The sequence below is a fragment of the Littorina saxatilis genome, linkage group LG8 (assembly GCF_037325665.1).
Source record: "Littorina saxatilis isolate snail1 linkage group LG8, US_GU_Lsax_2.0, whole genome shotgun sequence".
Taxonomy (NCBI): Eukaryota; Metazoa; Mollusca; class Gastropoda; order Littorinimorpha; family Littorinidae; genus Littorina; species Littorina saxatilis.
The window spans coordinates 12,457,389-12,469,762 of NC_090252.1; the positions used below are offsets into that span (position 1 = coordinate 12,457,389).

At 42.5% G+C, this 12,374-nt stretch overlaps 1 protein-coding gene across 1 annotated transcript in view; it reads right to left on the reverse strand.

The window, feature by feature from the left end:
- LOC138974006 (nucleolar and coiled-body phosphoprotein 1-like) overlaps positions 1–12,374 on the reverse strand; it is a 79,668-nt gene that overhangs the window by 26,578 nt on the left and 40,716 nt on the right. Inside the window, exons 3-4 of the mRNA XM_070346693.1 lie at positions 11,656–11,715; positions 6,104–6,322 (exon numbers count right to left, since the gene is read on the reverse strand). Of these exons, the coding sequence (XP_070202794.1) occupies positions 6,104–6,322; positions 11,656–11,715 (279 nt within the window). The remainder of the gene's footprint in view (positions 1–6,103; positions 6,323–11,655; positions 11,716–12,374) is intronic.

Genomic DNA, 12,374 nt, shown 5'->3' on the forward strand with positions numbered 1-12,374 from the left:
AGAGAGAGAGACTAAGAAAGAGAGAGAGAGACTAAGAAAGAGAGAGAGGGAGACTAAGAAAGAGAGAGAGACTAAGAAAGAGAGAGAGAGAGACAAAGAAAGAGAGAGAGAGAGACTAAGAAAGAGAGAGAGAGACTAAGAAAGAGAGAGAGAGACTAAGAAAGAGAGAGAGATAGACTAAGAAAGAGAGAGAGAGAGACTAAGAAAGAGAGCGAGAGACTAAGAAAGAGAGAGAGAGAGAGACTAAGAAAGAGAGAGAGAGAGACTAAGAGAGAGAAAGAGAGACTAAGAAAGAGAGAGAGACTAAGAGAGAGAGAGAGAGAGACTAAGAAAGAGAGAGAGAGACTAAGAGAGAGAGAGAGACTAAGAAAGAGAGAGAGAGAAAGAGAGAGAGACTAAGAAAGAGAGAGAGAGAGACTAAAAGAGAGAGAGAGACTAAGAAAGAGAGAGAGAGAGAGACTAAGAGAGAGAAAGAGAGACTAAGAAAGAGAGAGAGACTAAGAAAGAGAGAGACTAAGAAAGAGAGAGAGACTAAGAAAGAGAGAGAGACTAAGAAAGAGAGAGAGAGACTAAGAAAGAGAGAGAGAGAGAGAGACTAAGAAAGAGAGAGAGAGACTAAGAAAGAGAGAGAGAGAGACTAAGAAATAGAGAGAGACTAAGAAAGAGAGAGAGAGAGACTAAGAAAGAGAGAGAGAGAGAGAGAGAGACTAAGAAAGAGAGAGAGAGAGACTAAGAAAGAGAGAGAGAGAGACTAAGAAAGAGAGAGAGAGAGAGACTAAGAAAGAGCTAGAGAGAGAGAGAGAGACTAAGAAAGAGCTAGAGAGAGAGAGAGACTAAGAAAGAGAGAGAGAGAGAGACTAAGAAAGAGAGAGAGAGACTAAGAAAGAGAGAGAGAGAGACTAAAAAAGAGAGAGAGAGACTAAGAAAGAGAGAGAGAGAGACTAAGAAAGAGAGAGAGAAAGAGAGACTAAGAAAGAGAGAGAGACTAAGAGAGAGAGAGACTAAGAAAGAGAGAGAGACTAAGAGAGAGAGAGAAAGAGAGAGACTAAGAAAGAGAGAGAGAGACTAAGAAAGAGAGAGAGAGACTAAGAAAGAGAGAGAGAGACTAAGAAAGAGAGAGAGAGACTAAGAAAGAGAGAGAGCGAGAGACTAAGAAAGACTGAGAGAGAGAGAGAGACTAAGAGAGAGAGAGACTAAGAAAGAGAGAGAGTGAGAGAGAGAGAGTGAGAGAGAGACTAAGAAAGAGAGACAGAGAGAGAGACTAAGAGAGAGAGACAGACTAAGAGAGAGAGACAGAGAGAGAGAGAGACAGAGAGAGAGACAGAGAGAGAGACAGACAGAGAGAGAGTGAGAGAGACAGACAGTCAGATAGACAGACAGTCAGATAGACGGATAGACACAGACAGACAGACAGAGCAACTGACAACAGACATACAGACAGAGAGATACGGACAGACAGACAGAGAGACAGACAGTCTCTTGGAGACAAACAGGCAGACAGACACTGTTCCGCCGCTTTGGTAATTATGGGTGTAGCAGAACCCGCGCCGTCGGCAGAGGGATAGTTACAATCACTACTACTCTTTAAAAGTATGGGTATGTGTGAACCCGCGCCATCGGTAGTGTTTATGTAAATTATCATAATCAATTAATTCTGATGTTTTGTCATGTACACACTAAAAATTTGCAGACAGAGAGCAAATTAGGTGTGTGAGAGATACTTAAAATTTCAAAACGATACCTTTAATGGTTCCAGAGTTACAATGATTTTAGTGTGTCTCTGGGTACAGGTGAACCCAGGAAGCACGGCAAAGGTTAATATGCAGCATGATATGGTTCTCATTTTTTTTCCAAGAAATTGTTAATTTCTTTGGCATTTTTTTTAAATATCGAAAAAGCCCGAAATTTTTTTATTTGTTCCAGTTTCTCACCGGGACTTTTCATATGTGTGTTTTCTTGGTTGGTACTGTGCATTGTGATATAAATCAATTCTATGGTCATTATTGTGAGGTGAAATCATAAGTGGCCTAGACTAAAAAGGAAGCAAACATAAACTAAGGCCCTCTCTATGTAAGAAACTAAACAACTACGTAGACCCCTAAAGCTGGAGAGGGTTTTTGCAATTACATACACATAAACACTCACTACAACAAGAAAAGTATCAAGGTATATTTAGCTACACTGTAGGCGCTACTTTATCAACCACTATTTCTCAATTCTGTTCAAATGAAAGGGACGCAACTGCTTTTTAACTACAACAACAACCAAAATGTCCTTATTTAAAAAAAACAAAAAAACGTATTAGGGCTATGTCGGGGTCACCACTGTCATGAAGTGCGTTTTGGTGTGGATAAAGGAGTTACTTTTATGCATACGTGTTCTGCCCTATCTAAATACACTGACTCTTCACTCTTCACACCACACACTTCAAACACAGAATTTGGGAGGATACAGACTTATTTATTCCTCAACAAATTCAACACAATTCTTCACTTCAAATACATCAATACGAATCAACTTCTCGAACACACAGTTCACACAATCTTATTGCATTCACTCAATGCATGTAAATACATTGTATAAAGATTCTTTCTCACAGATAGATTAACGCACAATATAAGGTGCTGACAGACACTCACGAGTTCGTATCACGGCTCACTGCATGTCGTCATTTACACATCCTTGTGTCGCTGAATCCCGTAGATGATGAATTCCCAGAAACTCTCCTTATAGATGCCAACACACACCTTTCACGTTTCTCCCCGAGAAACACTTCCGCCATTAGCGAAAATAACCGTTAACGAAGAAGACTCCTCCGTCTAGTCACCTGCGCCGATGTGGTCCCTTGTTCCCCACCATCGCTCCGCGCTCTTCCGTGTAAGGTCCGCCCCTCGTACACGCCATGGAAAACTCCTCATGGAAACTCCTAAAGAATTAATCCAAGTCTTAATACAACATTCTCTTTAACCATCTCTTCTTCCAAAACATTCATGTATCATCTCATACAATCTTGTTCATTCTACATTCACATTCCGTCCACATTCAATATTCAAGCTATACTTAATCTATGAATAACACTGCCATACATAGCGTCACCGTCTTAAACATAAATGCGTAACATTTATGTTCAAGAAATGTCCCAACAAAAACCTGTGATACAATCACAACAAGAATTCTCTTAAAACTTCACACTAGAATTTAGTGCACTTTGTATACACTAACCTTTACATTCCAGCTATGTATTCCAACTTCAATAATAAATACAACATAGTAAATCATTTACCTTAAGAGACCCGTCTCTTGAAAGAGTGTTTGTCCCCGACAAACTTGACACACGCTGACAACCTCACTGGTTGAAAATATTGAGCGTTGTGATCTTTCTAGTTCAATACCGGCTCTATCTCTCACACCCGTAAACACAACTCATGACAACCTAAAGCTATTTTCTCGTGCAACGCACAAAACACGTGATAACGCTTCAAACGTGTCCTAACATATCCCAATTCAATATTTAGGGAAGTTAAAATCACGACGATGTTCACATCACAAATATGCTACTCACATCATTGTGACAACGTCATCAAATGTATTTATCAAAAGAAATAAAAACAAATTCTGGGGATATCATTCCCAGGAACTCTCATGTCAATTTTCATAAAGATCAGTCCAGTAGTTTAGTCTGAATCGCTCTACACACACACACACACACACACACACACACACACACACACACACACACACACACACACACACACACACACACAAACACACACAAACACACACACACACCACGACCCTCGTCTCGTTTCCCCCTCTAAAACATCTAGTCAAAACTTGACAAAAAGTAAAAAGGAAAAAGACTCAATGCTGAGAACACGCGCGCTTCCGGTAAATCGGAAGACGTTTTTTTCAGCGCAACGGCTAACTTATTGGTCAAAACATCTTAAAACCGAAAAAAGTACAAAATAATTGTTTTTGCGTAAAACATCAGAATTTTGGAATTTGAATTAAAAATCCGTAGCACCGTATATAAAAATCGGAGAAATTACGGAGAAACCGTAGATGTGCACAGGTCTGATAGCAGCACGCACTCTTGACTTGAAGTTCTAAATACAGAGAAACCTTTTAAGACCCCCAATTTAAGACCTTGCTTTTTCACATCGTCTGTTACATAAGGCCCAAAAAAAACAAGAAGGGCAAAGCCCATACGACTCACATGCTTGACCTTGACATGGTCAAATAACTAAACCTAGCAATGACATCAAACACTAAGAACTGCTTTACACATTTTTCCTACCAAAATACATGTGACCTTGACCCAAGGTCAAGGTCATCCAAGGTCATGCAACACAAAGCTGTTAATTCAAGACATAGGAAGTACAATGGTGCTTATTGGCTCTTTCTACCATGAGATATGGTCACTTTTAGTGGTTCACTACCTTATTTTGGTCACATTTCATTAGGGTCAAAGTGACCTTGACCTTGATCATATGTGACCAAATGTGTCTCATGATGAAAGCATAACATGTGCCCCACATAATTTTTAAGTTTGAAACAGTTATCTTCCATAGTTCAGGGTCAAGGTCACTTCAAAATATGTATACAATCCAACTTTGAAGAGCTCCTGTGACCTTGACCTTGAAGCAAGGTAAACCAAACTGGTATCAAAAGATGGGGCTTACTTTGCCCTATATATCATATATAGGTGAGGTATTGAATCTCAAAAACTTCAGAGAAAATGGGAAAAATGTAAACAAGAAGGGCAAAGCCCATACGACTCACATGCTTGACCTTCTGCTTTACACATTTTTCCTACCAAAATACATGTGACCTTGACCCAAGGTCAAGGTCATCCAAGGTCATGCAACACAAAGCTGTTAATTCAAGACATAGGAAGTACAATGGTGCTTATTGGCTCTTTCTACCATGAGATATGGTCACTTTTAGTGGTTCACTACCTTATTTTGGTCACATTTCATAAGGGTCAAAGTGACCTTGACCTTGATCATATGGGACCAAATGTGTCTCATGATGAAAGCATAACATGTGCCCCACATAATTTTTAAGTTTGAAACAGTTATCTTCCATAGTTCAGGGTCAAGGTCACTTCAAAATATGTATACAATCCAACTTTGAAGAGCTCCTGTGACCTTGACCTTGAAGCAAGGTAAACCAAACTGGTATCAAAAGATGGGGCTTACTTTGCCCTATATATCATATATAGGTGAGGTATTCAATCTCAAAAACTTCAGAGAAAATGGGAAAAATGTGAAAAATAGCTGTTTTTTAGACAACATTTATGGCCCCTGCGACCTTGACCTTGAAGCAAGGTCAAGATGCAATGTATGTTTTTTGGGGCCTTGTCATCATACACCATCTTGCTAAATTTGGTACTGATAGACTGAATAGTGTCCAAGAAATATTCAACGTTAAAGTTTTCCGGACGGCCGGCCGGCCGGCCGGCCGGCCGGACGGACGGACGGCCGGACGGACGGACGGACGGACGGACGACTCGGGTGAGTACATAGACTCACTTTTGCTTCGCATGTGAGTCAAAAATGTGAAAAATAGCTGTTTTTTAGACAACATTTATGGCCCCTGCGACCTTGACCTTGAAGCAAGGTCAAGATGCTATGTATGTTTTTTGGGACCTTGTCATCATACACCATCTTGCCAAATTTGGTACTGATAGACTGAATAGTGTCCAAGAAATATTCAACGTTAAAGTTTTCCGGACGGCCGGCCGGCCGGCCGGCCGGCCGGACGGACGGACGGACGGACGGACGGACGGACGACTCGGGTGAGTACATAGACTCACTTTTGCTTCGCATGTGAGTCAAAAATAGCTGTTTTTTAGGCAACATTTATGGCCCCTGCGACCTTGACCTTGAAGCAAGGTCAAGATGCTATGTATGTTTTTTGGGACCTTGTCATCATACACCATCTTGCCAAATTTGGTACTGATAGACTGAATAGTGTCCAAGAAATATCCAATGTTAAAGTTTTCCGGACGGACGTCCGGACGGACGTCCGGACGGACGACTCGGGTGAGTACATAGACTCACTTTTGCTTCGCATGTGAGTCAAAAAAGGTATAGCGTACCTGGATGTAACCGGCGGACATTTCGGCGAAAAACAACCAGTTTCTCAAAGCTGTAGACTTCCCTCAGGTCAATCACGATCCAGGCCGTCACGTCGTCCTTGGAGGTGATTATGCAAACTTTTTCGTTGGATGTGACGTTTAAACCGTTCACTAACAAGCATGGCTTTCTCTCGCGTATAGAGGAGCTTATCTGCGCTTCTTTGTTGTACGCAATGTTCACTGTAAACACATACACAGAATAAAAGTGAATTTGACCTTCATATGACACAGGCACTCGACACTAGGTTGGCGGGGTATTATGCGTTGAATGTCACGTGGTTAGGGGATGGACGGTCTTCTCTACTAACATTTCTGCAAGGTAAGGGACTCATTCGTGCGGAACCTCTCGACCTCGCAGGCAAATTTGAATTCCTGACATACACAACGGCAATGATAGCATCAAGTATACATCGAAGTATCTTACAGTGACATATTTAAGACAACTAGACGTTGAAACTGCTGATTTTCTTCAAAACTGCATGGAATTTTGAGGCACAGAATCCAATGTCGCTCTAGACGGAACGGAACTTACAAATGACTTACTTCCCATTCCCCAACTCAAATTGGAAGTAGAAAACCAAGTACACGAGAACAAGCGACTGACAGATCAAAAGACTGTACATGTACTGTACTACGAAAGATACATCTCCCGGCGAGGTACCGATTCGCCCCCGCCCATTCGCCGCCGCTTTGTAGTCGCCGACTTCACGGTCTACTTGCTTTCAAACTGCCAAGGGTGCCATCTCGCCCTCGCAAAAAGTGCCAAGCTCGCATTTTTCATGATCCGCTAACTTTGACCATTATCTATCTATACATATAAATAAAAGAGAGTGTCTGTCTGCGTGTGTGTGTGTGTGTGTGTGTGTGTGTGTGTGTGTGTGTGTGTGTGTGTGTGTGTGTGTGTGTGTGTGTCTGTGATCGCCAAAGCTCCGAGAAGGGAGGGGGCAGGAAGACGATGTCGTGCATGTGCACTCCTGTGACTGTGAAGATGTGCACCTGACCACCACCGCCGCTGCCGAACTTATAAAATGGATGTAAGTGTGTGTGTGTGTCTGTCTGTGGTCGCCATACCTATGAGATGGCAAGAGGCAGGAACAAGATAGTGTGCACGCACACTCCCTAGGTGCCGCAGATGTGCACCTGGGTTTTAGTTTCTTGGTTCATTGTTTCCTTTCTCAGATTATGGACCTCCCATTTATTGAATACAGCCTATATGGTGCAAGACCAGTTCAGTGCCTACTGTTCACCTGTAGCAAGCACATCATGCCAGGCATATTAGAGACTCGCTATTGCTCCTATGAGGGGAAGAAATGAAGAATGAAAAATTAACTGGACAGTTCCGGAAATTTCTAGAAGGTAAGGGAGATAACTCTTTTTTTGTATCCAAACAAAGGAGGTAAAGCTAATGATAATGGGATAGCGAGCGTCTTAAATTGCTACAGGGCGCCGCTTACTCCCGGGCGAAGCCGGGCTTAACTGCTAGGTTTTAATAATCACTGAGACTCGGCATGTAACCTCTACTTCTTCGAACAACCGTAGATTTGTTCTTGGCCATATTTTCGAGCTGGGCATTGTTATATTATGAGACAAACACGTTTAAACACAAATTCGCTGAAAAACGATGATCATTTGCTCCGGAACTGCAACGTCAATTTGTCAACAAAAAATTCTGGCTCAATATGCGGGAACAGGCAGGTAGTGTCATATTTTTGTAATGGGTTTGGAAGAACTGCTCCTGACTTACATAGCACTCCGGTCCTGTTCTTTTGTTGTCATACCTATCTCGAAAACTAAGCGTCGCACAGAACCATCGCCCTTCCGTTAAATATGATGTCTTCACTAAGAGTCTAGCCAAGACTGTGACCAAATCAAAACAATTACATCATAGCTTAATGAGGTCAAGACTTATATCCTTGGTAGCTCAATGGACATTTTCAGTGGTTAACATCTTTTCTCTGGTAACAGATAAGGGAGGTGATGAGTGAATGAGAGCATCTGGAATGAATCAATGGTAACAAATAAGGGAGTCCGAGAGAGAGCGAGTACCGACATCTTGACAGGCCCAATTAAGAGAATCCGCGATGCTTTGAAGCTGAGTTTTTGTCGCGCGCTTCTTTCCTCGAAATTGCAGTAGTCGCCGCCGCAGTTACTGCAGTTGGTCACTTCCAAGTGACAGAGTGTTGTTCCGCGTGTCAATGTCGACTTCAAGAAATGTGATACGTTGGGTGGGCCCCACCACCTTCTTCCAGCTAATGTTGAAGTCTAGTTCCCTCTATAATCTATTTTTTATTATTTTTTTATGAGATATTTATATAGCGCTTGACGTGACGTTTTCTTTAAGCGCTTTACATATTAATTTCTCACCTGATGAATTTAAGAGAATAACATGTCCTTGCACTCCTCTTTTGTTGCTGCTACCAAAAGAAAATCATCTATATATGCTAACACACCAGGCATGCCTCTCCTGGCCCTGCGAAAGTCCATGGAAATGTGACAGTCCAACATTGCTACCAAATGGAAGTCGACTGTCAAACAAATAAGTCGGTGTCTAATTTTCACCCTTGAAATGCCACTTGAGTCCCGTTGCACAATAATCATCCGGACTGAAACTGAAACTGAAACTGAATCTGAACTTTATTACCAAAGGATAGAGCGATGCACACTGAGCGATATGCGGACTGCAAGTCGACTTTAGCACACCAATAATCACCCGGACTGATGCACACTGAGCGATATGCGGACTGCAAGTCGACTTTAGCACACCAATAATCTGTCTTCGCTAAGGCGCACGCATCAGAGACTGCTTGAAACTTCACCGACTCAGCGACAGAGTAATCGTTCATTGCCCTACCTGTTGGTTTGCTGGCGTCATGAATTAGCCTAACGCTACCATCTTCTTTGGGGATCGCAGCGAGTTCGCTTATCACCGTTGGCTTCTTACTTGCCATTATATAATTTCCTTTCGCTATTTGATTTAATAGTTCTTGTTCTACCACGTCACGATGATCGAACGCTGATTTATGGTTGCTTTGTTCTGCCGCTAACACACATGTTTTATGTTTTTCTGTTACACGAAAACCGTGATGTATACTGTCTAACAAAAAGTCTCTGTCACAATCGCCCTCTAGCACTGAGTGCCACATTTGAGATTTTGCACTAATCGATGCATTTTTTCTTTTCTAAAAACGCACAGTTATGAGGATCGAATTGAGGGAACGGGCTGGAATAGGTGGGGCCTACCGTTGTGTTGTCAGTTCGCTGCGCTGTATCCTAGGCATTGGTGTTTGCTGTCGCCTGGTGGTCTTTGCCGGGGTGTTCCTTTCCACACGTGTCACACACGTGTTCGAACCTGCAGCGGGACCCGTATAGGCATGTGCCTTTGTTTGTGTACTGCAGGCACACCTCCTTCCCACTGGGTCCCACAGGTCGTCGAATACCGCCGCTTCCTGTCGTGGCCTTGCCGCTTTTGTTGCCAGGAACTTGTTGGGCACGCTCCCGGAGAATCACTGTGGACAGGTGGGGGTTGGGGGTTCCCCAAGCAAACCCGCTGGTAGACTGGCGCTTCCTGTACTCGTCATCGTAAAGGAGCACCGACTGCCATGAGAATCTTGCGCCGAGCTTGCCCACCATCTCTGTATAACAGAGTTAAGCTTCGTGGTCGAAGTCCACGGTGTTCATGAGTTTTGCCATTATTTTGGCATTTGCCACGATCCAGTGGCAGGGGGATACTTTCTCCAACTTTGGTTTGTTGGCCAGCTTGAACGTGACACCTCCCCCGAGTGTCACCTCTTCCTCCACCGCCATAGAAGCCGGTACGAAGTCAACAATTGGTAAATAAGTCTCACCTGGTGAAGCAGACTGTATGGCCATGTTGCCAAGACCCTGGAGCGGTGCCACTTGGTCGGCAGCACGCAACGGCCCTCCCCCGTACTTCTGTTGCAGGTCTGCCACAGCCGCTTTTAATTCCACTATGTGGCCTCGTTTTAACTTAAGGCTTTCCAGGTTCTTTTCTCCTGCATATTGCAAGTCACTGAGGCTTGTGAACTCCTCTTTTTCCAGAACCTCAATCACAGGTTGGGGCAGATTCTTTGCCCAAGAAGTAAAATTGAACTCCATATTTTGCAGAATTGAAAAAAGTCGCTGAACTTGCGTGCTGGCCGCCGCGCTGCTACGAATGACTTCGGTACTCGCTCTCTCTCGGACCCCCTTATCTGTTACCATTGATTCATTCCAGATGCTCTCCTTCACTCATCACCTCCCCCCTGCCCTCCAACCCTCTTCCATTCCCCGCATTCGTTCCCACGGGACTTTGCTATCACTTCCTCCTGCGCATTACCTCTACACCCCCCCCCTTTTCCCTGCATATCTGTCTCGTTTAAATAGAGTTTATGATCGCTGACCGCTCCCTCTAAACTCACACGAACATCTTTTCCAGCAGACGTGTTCATGCTGGGACTCTAAAATGTGATAAATACACACAATTTGGTCATGTCTGATAATTATCAATACATACAATAGTGTACAATTTAGTCTTTTGCTCCTAAAATAATTGTGACTATATCAACGTAAAGTTTTGCAAACATGACCCTGCTCTGACCCCAAAATGTGTCGGGGTTAACCAAACTAGGGTCATGTTGACAGATTATAAAACCCGTGAAGTGTTCAAAGTGTCAAAGCTCTAGCTTAAAACAAAACTTAAAAAAGTCAATGTTAAGTTTTTATGAATCGAACATGACCCCCTGTGACCTCCAAACTTGACAAGGGTCAATCAAACTTAAGATAAGACGGAATATTACCAAATCCTAAAGGTGTGCAATGATTCAAAGGTCTAGCTTCAAAACAATCCGAGATAATTTCAACGTTAAGTTATAATGAAACCAACATGACCAATCTGCGACCCTCAACTTCGACGAGGGTCAACCAAATTGGGGTCACTTTGTGAGATGGTCAAATTCTAAAATTGTGCAAAGTTTCAGAGGTCTAGCTTTAAAAACTTCTGAGATAACCTCAACGTTATTTTTGTTGTTCTTCTCGGACGGACGTACGGACGGCCGGCCGTCCAGACATAAATCAATTCTAATACTCACCAATTACTCAGGTGAGTCAAAAACTAAATAACCCAAATGTCTTCCACATAATGGCGCTCAATTGAAAACACGAGGTTCTGCGTCATTTTGTTAGCATTTTGTCATGTTGATGTTATACACTTTGCGTAATGTTGATCGGTGAACATGACAAAACCATGACACACAGAAACCATTACAGCATTTAGTCTCGTCTCATCTGTGACCGGCAATGAGAGTTGGTGAACGGGACAAAGCAACGCAATTTCCTGTTGCAACCGAGACTGCTGAGAGATTTGAATCCGACTTTACCCGACTAGCGATACGGAGCGCTGACGGGGCTAACTGTCTTTGGAGGCAAACACAGTACATGTATGATTTAAGAGTTACTAAGACTGAGACACAGAGAATGTATGCAGCAGAAATATCTCTATGAAAAGATAAACTTACCGAAGTCTCCATCAAACTTATTATTAATATTACAAATCGGACAGCTACAGTTGTCGTCATCTGCACACAAACACAAAAACACGCCATGAAGAAACATACTAGCAAGAAAACCCTTCTCACAAACCCAGCAATACCGTCATGGTGAAACATACCAGCAAGAGCACACTTTAAACACACACACACACACACACACACACACACACACATACACACACACACACACACACACACACACACACACCACGACCCTAGTCTCGATTCCCCCCTCTACGTTAAAACATTAAGTCAAAACTTGACTAAATGTAAAAAGGAAAGAACAAAGAGGGAAGAAAACAAGGAAGGGTTGAAGCAGCCTGCATGCAACTGAGGTTAATTTTTTTTTAAATATAGTGAACCCCTTGACTGCCGGGATTTTTTTCATTTGCTGCATTCTATATGCCAGGGACGAAAGTCATAACACAGTAGGCCCCTATACTGTTACTAAAAGTGCTATAATTTTTTTATTTTTTGAATTAGAGATATCAAATTTTACACAAATGTTCATCAGATATGTAACTTTTGGAAAATAAAATCAAATAAAATAAACACATCACTAAAAGTGTGATTCTGCTTGAAAGCGTGTGCATTGTGTTAAAAAAAACAACAAACAAGAGGCAAAGCCTTCAAGGCTCACGTATGTGAAACTATATGTTGAACACACACACACACATGAAGATGAG